The sequence below is a fragment of the Diabrotica undecimpunctata genome, chromosome 2 (assembly GCF_040954645.1).
Source record: "Diabrotica undecimpunctata isolate CICGRU chromosome 2, icDiaUnde3, whole genome shotgun sequence".
Taxonomy (NCBI): Eukaryota; Metazoa; Arthropoda; class Insecta; order Coleoptera; family Chrysomelidae; genus Diabrotica; species Diabrotica undecimpunctata.
The window spans coordinates 149301711-149316859 of record NC_092804.1 but is presented as its reverse complement, the minus strand read 5'-3'; the positions used below and the strand labels follow the sequence as shown (position 1 = coordinate 149316859).

General features: G+C 33.6%; 1 protein-coding gene and 1 pseudogene across 1 annotated transcript; one reads left to right on the top strand and one right to left on the bottom strand.

Annotated features, from left to right (window-relative positions):
• Nucleotides 1-3742: 3742 nt before the first annotated feature.
• LOC140435036 (chymotrypsin-like) lies at nucleotides 3743-13403 on the top strand. Its single transcript, XM_072523716.1, has 4 exons — nucleotides 3743-3874; nucleotides 7998-8233; nucleotides 10894-11117; nucleotides 12975-13403. Exons 1-4 carry the CDS (start codon nucleotides 3818-3820, stop codon nucleotides 13307-13309), a joined length of 852 nt encoding a protein of 283 aa, XP_072379817.1. The 5' UTR covers nucleotides 3743-3817; the 3' UTR covers nucleotides 13310-13403.
• Nucleotides 11513-12387, bottom strand: LOC140433088 (small ribosomal subunit protein uS5 pseudogene; annotated as a pseudogene).
• Nucleotides 13404-15149: the final 1746 nt, after the last annotated feature.

Genomic DNA, 15149 nt, shown 5'->3' with positions numbered 1-15149 from the left:
CAAAAAATCTAAAGCTTCTGTTAAAACCTTTCCCCTGCGATCTTCCGGAGTAGGGACCCACCTGTAATGGTGTACATTAAAATCGCCTCAAAAAATTGTACGAGAGATATCAAACTGTTCCAATAAATTTAACCAATCTTTTTTGTGGCTGCTATGTCTGAAGGTTTGTATACTGAAACGAAAGAAATATTTATATCTGGAATAAATACTGCACATACTTCAATGCCCATTGAAAAATTTTGAATTATTACACTTTCTTGATAGTTAATTGTTTGTAAGATAAATATACCAACTCCGCCATATCCGTTATCACGGCATCTTTTAATAAAATTATATCCCTTTATATTAAAATTACTATTAGACTTAGGCCAAGTTTCGGAAAGTATGATAATATCAACATGGTTTTTATTAAGGTAATTTAACAAATTATTTTTATTAGATGTTATTGATCTACTATTTCACTGCAAAATTAATATTTTTGATTTGACTTCTAAAAATCATGCTAGCAAGCTGAATATTGCTGAGAATGTTAATTATGGGACTCCAAACAATATGCAAAAAAGTTTACCACTTTTATCCACTGGCTTCTCCCCAAAACACCCCCTTGTAACAGAAAAAATCGATTTATCAAAAATCGGTACGCTGTAAAAAAAATGTTTCAAATAAAAAATATAGCTGAGATAATTTTGAACAAAAATTTTTCTTGGCACTTTTTGTGCAGAATAAACAGTTCTCTTAGAAACAACACTTGAAGCGACCGGTGATTTTGAATGTCAGTTACGAACGCGAAATCAAATTTAAATAAAATTTGTATCAACTCGACGGTAAAAATTTTATATCTTTTGATAAGAGTATGCTATTGGCAATAATAAAAATACATTTTAAAGGTGAAGAGTGTAGCTTTTGTACGACATTTTTGTATTTTGCTGCAAATAAAGTCGGTTTTTATAAAGGTGTTAAATATATAAATGTTGCCCGATTTTTTCCATTTTTTACGATTCTTATGAGGTCAATAAAATTCATCACTTTTATTGACCTGTCGTAATGGAATTTCCATTGTTAGAGCCTAATCTTCAACGAGGACATCGACTTCATAGAAGAAGTCGAAAGACAAAGAGGGAGACCCGAAAACCCGAACGAAATCATCCCTCCTACATCACCGGAGGAGTTAAACGAGCTAATTAAAAATAGATCGCCGAAAAAAGCACCTGGTCCCGATCAAATAACGAACAGGGCTCTAAAATACTTACCAGCGAGAGCCATAGTATATCTAACAAATATTATCAACGCGATGCTAAGATTCAAGAAATTCCCAAACAGATGAAAAGAGGACCATGTCATAATGTTACCAAAGTCCGGAAAAACAGCACATTCCCGCAAAACTACAGGCCAATAAGCTTACTACCTGCAATCAGCAAGATTGTAGAGAGAATAATACTCAGCAGACTCCAAGCTAAAACAGACAGATTAGATATAATACCCGAAGCCCAATTTGGTTTTAGATCAGAACACTCCAGTGAGCTACAAGTACTCAGATTAACAGAGTACATAGCAGCTGGATTTAATGACAAACAATTCACAGGAGCTGAAGCAAAGCTTTCGATAGAGTCTGGCATAAAGGACTGATCTACAAAATGAGACGATACGGTTACAGCGGAGCAATGACAAGACTAATCTCTTCGTACTTAAGCAATCGCAGTTTCAGAGTCCGGATAGGACAAGTCCTATCCGAACTCGGGAACCCGGAGGCTAGAGTGCCACAGGGAGCGGTACTGTCACCTCTACTGTACACGATATACACAGCAGACATACCTAAAACACAAGGTACACTACTAAGCCTCTATGCCGACGACACAGCGATAGCAGCCAAACACAGAAATGTAGACATAGCGGTAAACAACTTACAAACAGCGCTAGACGACATAGAAGAATGAAGTTTAAAATGGAAAATCGCTATAAACTCCGAAAAGATAGGGTGTACTTTTCAAAAAGAGGCACCAACAACCAGAAGAACAGGTAACTGTGCAAGACAATCCCATCGAGTGGAAAAGTGAAGCAAAATACCTCGGAGTAATCGTGGACAAAGGCTTAACGTTTAGCAAACATGTAGAAGCTACAGTATAAAAAATCAACATTACAAGAGCATCAATAAGAGGCATAGCAGGAAGAAAAAGCAAACTTAGACTGAAAACAAAAATAATATTAATAAATAGTATAATTCTTCCTATACTAACATATGTATCTCTCGCATGGGGACACATATGCAATACATCAAAAAAGAAAATACAAGCGGCACATAACAACAGCCTTAGAGAAGCAGTCAACGTACCAAGATACGTAGCAGAAAGACTCCTCTTTAGAGAACTACAACAAATTAGAGTGACTGACACAATGAAAGAAAAAGCTAGGACAAAGTTCGCGGAGATAAAGAACCACCCCAGCCACATATTGCGAGAGATATTGAGGAACGACGCTTTCCACAGATGGAAGCACAAAAGACCCAAATAACAAATAGTAGAATACAATCATAATACTAGAGAGAAAATCAACAATCACACCAGAGAGAAAACAAAACACCAGAGAGAAAACACTTCAAAAAACAACAACAACGCACAATGAAGATAGTTCGTAGCTCATAACCCTCGTGGACAATCGCAACGTACAGCGTGGACCCAGTTAATTTTATGTAGATAATTTATATATTAATATGCACTAATTCTGATTTTATGTTTCAGGCATCCTACAAAAAAAATCCAAAAAACAACAAAAAACGGCTTCGGTCACAAAAAAAAAATCAAAAAACTACTAACAAAAACCGGCGCAAGCCACAAAAAAAAATATTAACAGAAACCACTAAAAACTTGGGCATGTAGGGTCCAACCCCTTGAGTACCAAGTCGCCGAACTGAGCCTAGCTCAGAGCGGAGGCTTGAAACCCAAGTAAGCAATTTTAGTTCGCGGATAAGCCACATTAAGATAACAGGAATATAGCGACAATGCGCTGTCCTGAGTTTTGAATTCGGTTAGGAAACCATGTTGGGGTTCTATTACCCAGGATCTCCACATGAAGAGCATTTGGCTGATAGTTGTGCCCCTATTGCGCATCAGAGTGCTATAGGGGTGAAAGAGATGGTCTGGAGCATTGGAGCGCGGTGGAGTGACTCCTGTTTTTACCCGAGTTAATAGACCTCGCTCCAATGAATTGTTACACATGAATTAAATTGCTTGCTTGCTAGCCTAATCTTCATGTTTTATTTGAAACATTTTTTGTACTGCATACAGATTTTTAATCAATAGATTTTTTCCGTTTTCCCCACTATAAGGGGTCGTTTAGGGGGAAGCCAAGGGAATAAAAGTGGTAAAGTTTTTTGCATCTTTTTGGTGCCCCAAGATTGACATTACCCGCAAAATTTAGCTTGTTCGTATGATTTTTAGAGGTCCAGTGGTATTTTCGTCTCTGGCGACTGGAGTATACTCGTAGATCCTAGATAATAAACGAGAAATAGCTTTTTACGGTAATCACACATTCGAGTGTTATGTGTCAATATAGTTTATTGCCTCAAAATAAAAGTTTTATGCCCTTATGAAATTATATTTAAATTGTATTTTTATTCAATAACAACAAATTTCAAAATCCAATATTTCAATAATCAATAATTGGTGCAATAATGTGCCCTAATCTTGATTAAAAAATTGTCCGATAATTTATTGATTTGTAAATTGTTGCAATATCAGATTTTATTTAAAGCAAATATGGTCACATATATAAGGCAGCGTAGACTTTTAAAAGTTATAGTAGACATTTTTCTTACTTCAAGATGAAGACTTTTGCAATGCTAGTAACTGTGTTGGCGACAGCAAGTTGCAATCTTATTGTAAGTAACTATTTTCCTTTTTAAATTCTATATCTAAAATCTGTTCTCCACCTAGTTGTGGATCTTAAGCTTTGTTATTTTTATAGTTTAGAAGTAAAATTATAAGTTTCTTGAATATTTACAATTTCGTAATATATGTTTTCGTGACTGAATATCGTTAACCTCCCCCGCTTCTATTGTTTTTTATTATTATTCTTCTTCTTCCTCTTAATTAGCAATTCTGCTTGTTCATTGGTAGATTAATAGCTCCATTGAAGGTTGTCACTCCATCTTTTACTCGGTCCTCCGATACTTCTTTCACCGATTGGTGACTTATCTCTTGCTATTTTGACGAAACGGGTCTCCTCCATTCTACTTATGTGGTTATTCCATTCTTTTTTTTATTTTGTGTTCATTCATTTATACACTGTACGTTACATTTTCTTCTAGTGTCTTCACTTCTCTTTCGGTCTCTTAGCGTATTTTCTGTAATTCTTCCCAGTACTCTCATCTCTGCCGTTTCCAGTAGCCTTTGCGTTGTGGCTGTATCTGGTCTTGTTTCTGAGGCACATGTAATTATTCGTCTTACACTGGCTTTATAAATTTTTAATTTCATCTCAGTGTTAATGTGTCTGTTTCGCCATATAGTGTTATTAAGGCATCCTACCAGTCTATTTGCTTTTTGAAATTGATCTCTCACTTCTTTGTCCAGGTCTTCATAGCTAGACAGTGTAATTCGCAGGTATTTTATTTCCATTACTTGTTCAATACTGATGTCATCAATTTCTATTTTACATCTGGTTGGTTCTTTGCTGACTACTATTATTTTAGTTTTCTGAGATGAGATTGTCATATTAAATTCTTGTGCTCTTATGTTAAATCTGTGGACCAGTCTTTGCAGACTATCTTCATCTTGGGCTATCAATAATGCGTCGTCTGCGTAACAGAGTATAGTGATTTCTTTGTTTCTTTTTCCGTATCCTCTTCCTTGGTTAACGCTTTTAATGAGCGTGTTCTTTTTTTATTAAACTTACTAAAAAATAAACAGGACGAATTAAAAGAAAATTAAAATAAGGAGGTTATTACAACCTGCTGTTATTTATTTTCTCTTAATTCTTTTTTTTCATTTTTGTTTTAATTTTGATTGCATTTCTCATAAACCATTTTTACATTTGTTTGTTGCTTTTAATACCACAGTTACATAGTAAGAGTAGGACAATTAAACACCAATCGTACAAAGGCTATAGCGGGATAAGATGGTCAAAATTGCACCATGCTCGATTCAGTTTTGGGTCTGGTCATTCGAAAGGACATAATTAAAAACTCACTCAGGTAAATTTTCAAGTCCCTAGGTGCCTCTGGGGGTTCGCTATGGGAAAAAACGTATTAAAAAAAAATTTTTTTTAAGCGCTGTATTGCTGCAAAAAATCTGAAAAAATTTATGAAAGCGTATTTTAATAATACAAAACTGCCTAATTTTTTTTCAGATTTTTAGCTTAAAAATTGAGCCCAGGAATAATAATTTAAAATTTTCAGTGATATTTTAGGTTATGTCGGAAATTTTTGGCCAACTTTAAAACAATGTTTTTTTCTGGGTTTTTTCCCGTTCTTTAGAATGACATAGGTATTATTATCATTTTCAACGTGGAAAATACCTAAAAATCGAAAAAACTGCTTTTTTTGGCATTTTTCTGAAGTTTTTGACTCATAACCTCAACAACATACACATAAATTAATGATAATTCATATTTTTATATGCATTCTTATCTTTACAATCGCAATAAGATATTAAAACTATTATTTTTTCCTGCAGCATGCTCCAAAAACCGAAAAACCCCGTTTTCTCCATGTTTTTACTACATAACCTCAAAAGATTCCGAAAAATGAATCGTTAATTAGAACGCACTTGTACACTCAAAAGTGAATTTTACGTGTTGTGAAAATCGCACAAAAATGTCTCAGTTTAAGACAAGTTCAATCTGTTTATTTCTATTCTATGTAAGATGTACACAGTTCATCTGATTTTTCACATTACAGGTATTTATCGGCGTATCAAGTTAGTACATTTCCTATTATCGTGGCGGGAAACGTAGTTAAGTGTTTTTGTTTTACATTTGTTTTGTTCTTTTTTATAAGTATACTGTGATTGACTATGAATTACCGACGAAATAAAACGCCTAAGCAATATGTTTATCAGGATAACAGTTTTCGTTATTTGTCTGAGGAACTAACTTTCAAATCGCAGAAACTTACTCTCACCCCACTTGTATGTAGAGCTTACAAATTTTATTTTGAAGTTATGTAAAGTAGGACATTAAGATTAATCATGGGCTCCTCATATATTTTGTTAGAGTTGTGTACCATTATAAAGAGCTTGGATAAAAGCTACAGAACTTCGAATGCGTGTTGCAATACCAATGATCTTGAGAGAACCGACAGACCTTGTTATATATTGTAACTTTTGTCTTACAAAAATGTAGAGCATAGAACCGAAGTACAAGAATACTGTGCAGTATCCCTATTTACCATCAGGTATTCCCTCCCTCGAACATAACCAAAAACTTTTGATCACGAAACCACCCTTTGAAGACTTTGAGTGTGGACGAAGAAGAACTGGAAAGTTTTAAAGTTCTATTTAGTGATATACAATTAAAAGAGGAAATAGACAATGAACCAATATCTCAAAAACCAGAATGTTCCTCAAAACCCCATCTAATTTCAGAGGCTGAATGTAATAATTTAAAAGGGAGCTTGTAAAATAGTTGTCTCCAATTTTCGCCGCAATGTCCAAGCTGACAATTACAAAGATCTTGTCACTGAATTACTTACTACCTACAGAGAAATAAAATGTACCATGTTTCTAAAATTTTGCCTCCTGGATGCTCATCTGAATTTATTTCCACAAAATTTAGGTGCTTAAGTAATGAACAAGGAGAACGGTTCCACCAAGACAAATCTGCTGGCAAATTACTGATGAACATTATCTATGATGCTCCAGCAAATAAGTATTATCGTAAAAGATCTGATACAATATTTTAAAGCTAGCGCACCGCGAGAGACATACTAAAATTGAAATATTCTTCTACAATTTTTCGTAGCAAATAAAGTGTGGGGAATAGAAAATATTCACGTTTATTTTAGGATTTCTGATGATATTGAACATAATAAACACCATATTCTCTCCATGTCATAAGATAAAGTTGATTTTTGCTAACCAGTGTTATAAATGCCCTGAGTTTAAGCACACTCCAGATAAAATTAAAAATTGCTTTAGCGAAATCATGTGTTGGATTGTCAAGAGAAAGAATAATTTTGTTATGACGTGCCCTTTGTCATGTTTGTGTAAAAATCATGTAAGTGTCATGTATTTTGGGTAAGAGGCTATGTAGGTATACCAGGAATTGAAAAAGCTGATACTTTAGCTAAGGAAGCAGTACAAAAAAGAGTACTTTGCAATACATATACAGTAAGAGAAATATTTAATCCAATAAAAAATAAAATAAGGTTAAAATGGGACCAACAGTGAGAAAATATTGTTCAAATCTCGCAAAGGGGCGTATTTCCAGATACACCCACTCCCATCCCAATACATATTCTATGACTTGACCACCAAAATCTTCTCGGAAAGTGTGTTTTGCCTAAAAACGAATCATGGTGAATTTCCGTCGCATTTAGTTAAGCTTGACATATTACGGAAACCTACTACCACTGCGTAGTTGTGATATAAGTTCTTACGGAGATTTTAACCAAATTTTATTTAGTTGTCACAAATATTCAGAAAAATCTGATAAATTAATTCTCACAATTTGTAAAATGAAATATTTGCTCTCCCCTAATCTATCGCATATTTGGCAACCGCTAATAGAAAAACCTTAGGATTGCTAATAAATTTTATTAAAGACGTAACAGTAGAAATCTGAATTAGTATAGTTTCAGTGATTTAGACATATACCTAAAAACTAAAAACAAAAAAGAACAAAAAGTAACTTTAGACATAAATAACACATTCTGTGGCTGATGGACTTAATTACGTGCTATATTTTTCTCACACACACAAACACACACACACACACACACACACACACACACACACACACACACACTTTTAGTTTTTCTAAAAGTAAAAACAAAATTTTTATTTCAGTTTTCCACGAAAGATGAACTACCACCTTTTAGACATCCCACTGTAGATCCTGTAGGCTCACCAGATGATTTACCAGACGATCCTAACTTGCAAATTATCCACGGAGATGAAGTAAAGCCCCATTCTATTCCATACCAAATATATCTTATTGGTAGAAGTTCCTTTCAGTCTTGGTCTTGTGGAGGCTCTATAATTTCACCAAAAACTGTTATTACTGCAGCTCACTGTGTGGATGGGTATTTATTTATTTTAATAGTTTTTATAGAAAGTATCATAGAAAACTTTAATTTTAATGTATCTTTTTAGATCTTAATTATAAGCATCAACCAACCAACCAATCAAGCTACAACAATGTGTAGTGGCTATGTGTGTACGTGTATAGGTGTGTATGTGTGTGTGTGCGTCTGTCTGTGCCAAACTTTTAAGAGTGAATACTAGGTACTGGTTGACTTTGATGTAAATGAATCTATATTTTGTTTTTTTTTTTTATTTATAGTACGAAATCCTACTGCAAAATCACTACATTCATAGCGTAGTTAACCAAATTCAATAAACATTTTGCCATACATTTAAAAATTAGAATAATATCATACATTAGGCAATATCTACATTGATAATAGGCTGACAGTCAAAAAGTGGCTGCAAAAATTAAAGCTAACTTTTTTTATATGAAAAAATAAGGTTGCCTGAGAAAAAAGGGTCGCAAATTAGGGTTGTCAGCTGTTAAAAACTCGAAGTATCAAAGATGAATTGATGATTTGTTTATGTTAGACTGTTTTTTAGTCCTAGTTCTATTTTGTTTAGTATATATTTTGATTCTTTGACATATATATCTTTGACTAATGTATCAATATATCTTTATTTATTCGATATTTTTACGGATATTACTTTAATACGTTCGAAATTACCTAATTATATTGCCTATGCGTACTTTTCCCTTTACTGTTTTTTTGCCTTAAGTTTCATACCTATATTCTTTATATGTGATTTTTAACACCTGTTAGTGATACTGAAGTTAGGAATACATTATACAGCTTGAAAAACTCAAAATGCACTGATTTTTACTTCTTAAACAAACAATTAGTGATAGAAACTCTGGATATTATCATTGATAAACTGGTCATACTTTATAATCTTTGCCTTATCGAAGGAATCTTTCCCGATGTATTAAAAGTAACAAAAGTGTTACCGCTACTCAAAAAAGGATCTCCAGAAGAAATTGAAAATTATCGCCCTATTTCTATTATTCCCATTTTTGGTAAAATTTTTGAAAGTATTTTGAATAACCGCTTAATAGAGTACATAGAAAAGTACAAAATACTTCATTGTAATCAATATGGTTTCAGAAAAAAATGCAGCACTACTCAAGCAATTCAGGAAATTGTAAGGGAAGTAGTTGATGGCCTAGAGAGAGGTCACTTCGTGTCTTTAACATTGTGTGACTTATCTAAGGCTTTTGATTGTGTCTCACACACTTTACTTTTAGACAAAATGCACAAATATGGCATAAGGGGAAATGCTCTTAATTTATTTCGATCGTATTTAATAAACAGAAAACAGGCCGTTTTTTTAAATAATAACTACTCCAATTTTCACAATGTTGAACATGGAGTTCCCCAAGGGTCTATATTAGGACCTACATTTTTTCTTCTATATCTCAACGATATATTTCATTATACCCACCCCTTAAGGTGTATATGTTTTGCAGACGATACAACCGTTATTAGTACCGACCAGAATCAATATAATTTAAATAACAAAATAGGAAACCATGTGCTTAAAATTAAAAACTGGTTTACACATAATAAACTAAAACTAAACGAGAATAAAAATCAAAATATAGTTTTCAGTTCAGATCGAAGACACATTTTTGGATATAGCATCAAATTGTTAGGGATTTTTATGGATGACAACTTAGATTGGGGCATCCATATAGACAACTTAAGTTCTAAACTCGCCAGTACAATATTTGTAATGCGTAACCTGGTTTATTTGGTACCTAAAAGTACCCTTAAAATGTGTTACTTTTCATTGTTTCATAGTCATATACAATATGGAATAGCTGTTTGGGGCAACTCTGGTCATGCCGACAGAATATTTAAATTACAAAAGAAGGTGGTGAGGATACTTGCTGGAGCGGATTTTAGGGATCATTGTAAACCATTATTTTTGAACATGGGTATTATGCCTCTACCTTCGCTTTATATGTATGCAACACTGTTGGAAATTCACGATAATAAAAATAAGTTTACTATAAACTCCCAATTACATGATCATCTAACAAGATCGAGGGATTTAATTAGGTCACAACGATTCAGACTATCAAAGAGCACAAAGAATTCAATTGATATTCACTTGTATAACTATCTGCCTAACGAAATAAAAATTCTGTCTCCACCACTGTTTAAAAATAGGATCAGAAAGCATTTTTTAACATATTGTTTTTACTCAAAGACAGAATACCTCAATACACCTTTATAACGTGTACCCAGTTTGGTCAGAATACTGTCGATTTACTATCTACATATCACATTGTATTATTGCTATTAAAATGTACTAAGTTTTATGTATTAGTTTATTTAGTCATCGATTCGGGAATATTCTTAATTATTTGCACATTTTTGTTACTTCCATATTTCAAAGATTTTTTATGTGACAGTTTAGGTTTGTTTTTTTTTGGTTAGAGATTTTTTTATCTTAAATTTTTAATTTTAATTCTTCTGCTAATACTTACATATGTATATTACTTTAGCCAATATGGTTAAGTTAATTTTAAGTTTACATTATTATATCTTTTATTGTATTTTTTATACGGACTTCAAACTTTATGTAAAGTGGTCAATAAACGTTCTATCTATCTATCTATCTATAAACAATTAATATTATTATATTTCAGTGCAACTTCCATAGAAATCACTCTTGGTGCTCATAATCTTAAACAGGTGAGTCCTGGTCAAATCACAGTAAACGCAGCTAGTTGGAAACAACACGAAAAATATGATCGTTCTACCATTGATAACGATATCGCTGTTGTGATTCTGCCAAATGAAATTCCCGTATCCCCCACTATTAACTACTCAAAACTACCATCTAAGACGGATGTCAATACGGACTTTGTAGGTGAGTAATTCTTTTTACTTTATTCGTTTGAATCGCACCCTCCTATTTAAACTGTCGTGGCAAAGATCCCACATATTTTCACAAATCTACCAGCAGAAAATGAACTTCAATCACATAAATACAGTCACAACCTGTCACTACTCCAAGACAAAATTCTCTTTATAAACTCAACTCAGACATAAAGCCGATTATGTACTTCATGTTTTTGATCCTTTTTAACGTCTTCCCTAAAAAGGAACGACGTCGCCAATCTCTACAACGAGCTTTCCCAAAATATGTCCGGGCACGGAATCTCAATGTCGACGTACAACCATTCTATAAATCAAAGATTTATACAAAAAATATTCTAATTCTCGTTACATATTTCCCAAGCACCCAGCTCTAAGAGAGCACTCACTCGCTAACCTGACAACAAAATCCAAACAACCAAATTGATAACCTTAATTGGAAAGTGAGCGCCTTCGAATAACTACTTAAGCGCCGATTCAAAAACTCAAAAGCTCTTTTAAGCTGTTTTTGTATGTATTTTACATACAAAAGATCACAAAATATGTAAACTTGAGCAATTATTCTTGGTATAGTGTCTTAGGTAAAACCGTATCCTTCCATAAATCTGGTGTAAAGTAGGCGTAAGTCTTTGCAATGGCTAAGTATATAGCTTTGGCAAAGTTACATAAAGTTCCAGTAGAACTAGTAACTGAAGTTTAGCAATCTTTAATACCAGACTGTAGAAGTTTCTTAGGAACAGGGGAGAAACGATTCCGGTACCATGGGGAGCTAGGATCAAACGTACAGTAACATAACCAGATTTTCCAGTAACCCTGTAAGGCACAGTGTGAGGCTGACCAATCTTATTATCCCAGTATTCCCTTCGTACTGGTATTACTGACAGTTTGGCCAAACTAATAATATCTCTAATGGTAGTTGCTACTTTCTTGCTGCATTTTACGCCTAATCGAATGTGTAATCTGCTGTGTCTAATGGCAACAAATGCCTTAAAACGTATATGTTGACTAGTAAGAGTTTGTTTCTAAATAGACATGATTGTCAATACCCCATCGTTCAAGTCTGATCCAATGAAGTGGTCTAATTCGAATTCTTTTATTGTAAAAGAGAACGTGTAGATTTCTTCAAGAGAACAGATCTTTCCATATTTGACTAAACATCCTAGCTAAGCTACTGATACCCATTCCTTTTGATCTCCTTTTTCAGGACCACGTCCTCTACCGCAACCTCTTCCTCAGCCTCTGAAACCGCCCACAGCCACCATTACCAAAAACCTCCGTCTTTGGCTATCAACGAAAATGAAATATAGCTTCTTTCTAGGAAGCTGTCTTTCTTTTTTTCTTTCGCTGATCGCCACATAACAAGAAACTAAACAATGGCGAACGCAGCTACAACCGGTGGACGCGGTAGATTCCAAGGAGGTTTTGTTGGTGGTGGCCGTGGAGGGGATAGAGTTGGTCCCAGAGGCTGAGGTAGAGGTCGCGGTAAAGCACGTGATCGTGGAAAGGAAGGTCAAAAGAAATGGAAAGGAAAGATCCGTTATCTTGAAGAAATCTAGCTGTTCTCTTTGCCAATCAAATAATTTAAAATCATCGACCACTTCATTAAATCAGATTTGAATGATGAGGTATTAAAACTTAGGTCTGTTTAAAAATAAACTCGTGGCTGTCAAAATATACACTATCGTTGAACTTTGGCAAAAATTAAGAAATTTTGCTAAGAATACTTGAAGTAAAGTTCTTAAAAGCTGTCGATAATCTGGCACCCAATGGGACAAACGACTTAAATTGTAAATTGTTTATTTAATATCTAATTATATTTTAACTAATTAAGAAAATAAACTATTTTTAGGTGATAATGCTCGAGTAAGTGGTTGGGGTGTAACCACTAGTGGTGGTGGAAGTGTTTCTGACGTTCTTCGTCAAGTTAACAACACCATAATAAGTAACTTCGCGTGTAATGAAGTCTTCGGAATTGTTAAAAATGAAGAAATTTGCCTTTCTGGAGCTGAAGGAAAAACGGCTTGCAACGGAGACTCCGGAGGTCCATTGGTTATTGGAGACATTCAAGTAGGAGTAGTTTCATATGGAGTGCGATGGTGTATCTCTGGATATCCTTCTGTGTATTGCAGAACAACAAAGTTTCTTGATTGGATTGAAGATAATTCAGACTGGAGAGGCGATTAAACATGTATCATTCTAATTATAATAAACTAATATGATTAAATATATATGTAGTTAGGTATATTTAATCTGTAAATTAATAAAGAGGGTATTATAATATGTGTTATTAATCTACTGTATCCTTAGTACAAACAAATAAAAGAAAAACACTTAGCAGAATATGTTAAAATAAATAAAAGTATGTAAATCCTTTGTGAATCTTGGGTTGCTCTTAGAGGAGTCACCACTACCGTCGAATCTTAGCAACGTTTTTTCATCTTCTGGCCTTAGAATAAAAGTGCAAAATGAACATATGCAAAATAAAACTGAATGAAACAATAAATCAAAGGTTTAATGTTTATATTTTTTAAATTGTATAATCATCTATAGATTTGTATTTACAAATACAAATTACTAAACCCTATTCATTTTACAAATTCCCAATCGTCAATAGAACCACGTGTAAGCCAAACAGGGTCGTACTGATATACGACCTATGTATCATATGATTTTTAAAAATATTTACTTTTGAAACTGTTAGTGTAAGAATTTCTTGAAATTTAATCATTATATCACAATTAAACTAAACTCTAAAAAAATAACACGACCAGTAAATAACTTAACAATAACTAATAACATAAATATAACACAATATATTAACTTAAAAATCAACACGATACAATTTGAATTTAAAATGCTGACAAGTTGGGATCTGTAACATGAGAATCTGGCTGGCTAAGGTAATAAATTATATTTAATAGCCTCTTGACGAATGAGACATCGAATATCAACACGTGCTCATATTTACTGATGGGAATTTGCTAAATGAATGTACTTTATTTACAAAATAGTTTTTGGGTCATCACCATTTGTTTGGTGTATATTACAAATATACAGTGTGTAAAAGCCAAATGGAATAAATTCATTATTTAGGTTACTGTACATATTTATAAAAAATCCCGAAACACGTCAAATTTAAATTATAACTTGACATTCTTTAACGTGAAAATGCAACCCCTACCTTCAACACCCTTAGAATGACAGGTACAACCCCCAATTTTTAAAATAGGAAGTATAGGCTTGTAATATATCGTTTGAAAGGTCTTTTCATTCTCCATTCAAAAATGTTGTTGCTTTCAAGTTTATTAAGATTAATTAAGATAAAATAAATTAATATATAAATATGCATAAAATAACAGTTTTACAAATGATTGGTTACGGAGATAACACCCGACACAACAGGAAGTAACTCGCCTATTTCATGAGAAATTTCCTAATTTACCGCCTATACCCCAAGGAACAATAAGTAAAATAGAGAAGCAGTTTCGCGAGTTTGGTCATGTAAGGCAGATAAAAAAAGCAGCTGTCAATGCACTGAGTGATGAACTCAAATTAGATGTGTTGCTTGAGTTTCAGGAAAATCCACATACAACGAGTAGACAGGCGTCCACTACATTCAATGCTAGCCATACATCGATAGTAAACATATTAAAAGAAAATAAATTGCATCTCTATAAGATGATACCTACTCAGGAGCTCATGGAAGACAATTTTGATAGGAGAACTTTTTTTTGTGAGCAAATGATGGACATGTTGGATAACAATATTATCCAATTAGAAGACGTTATGTTTTCTGATGAGTGTACTTTTTCACTTAACGGTCATGCTAATCGGCAAAATTGCCCCTACTGGGCCACGGAAAATCGTCACTGGATGAGAGAAGAACACACTCAATACCCTCAAAAGGTTAATGTTTGGGCAGGGATTGTAGGAAACAATATCATTGATCCCTTTTTCATTGAGGGCAACTTGTACGGCAACAATTATTTGGCACTACTTCAAAATGATGTCATTCTAACGTTGG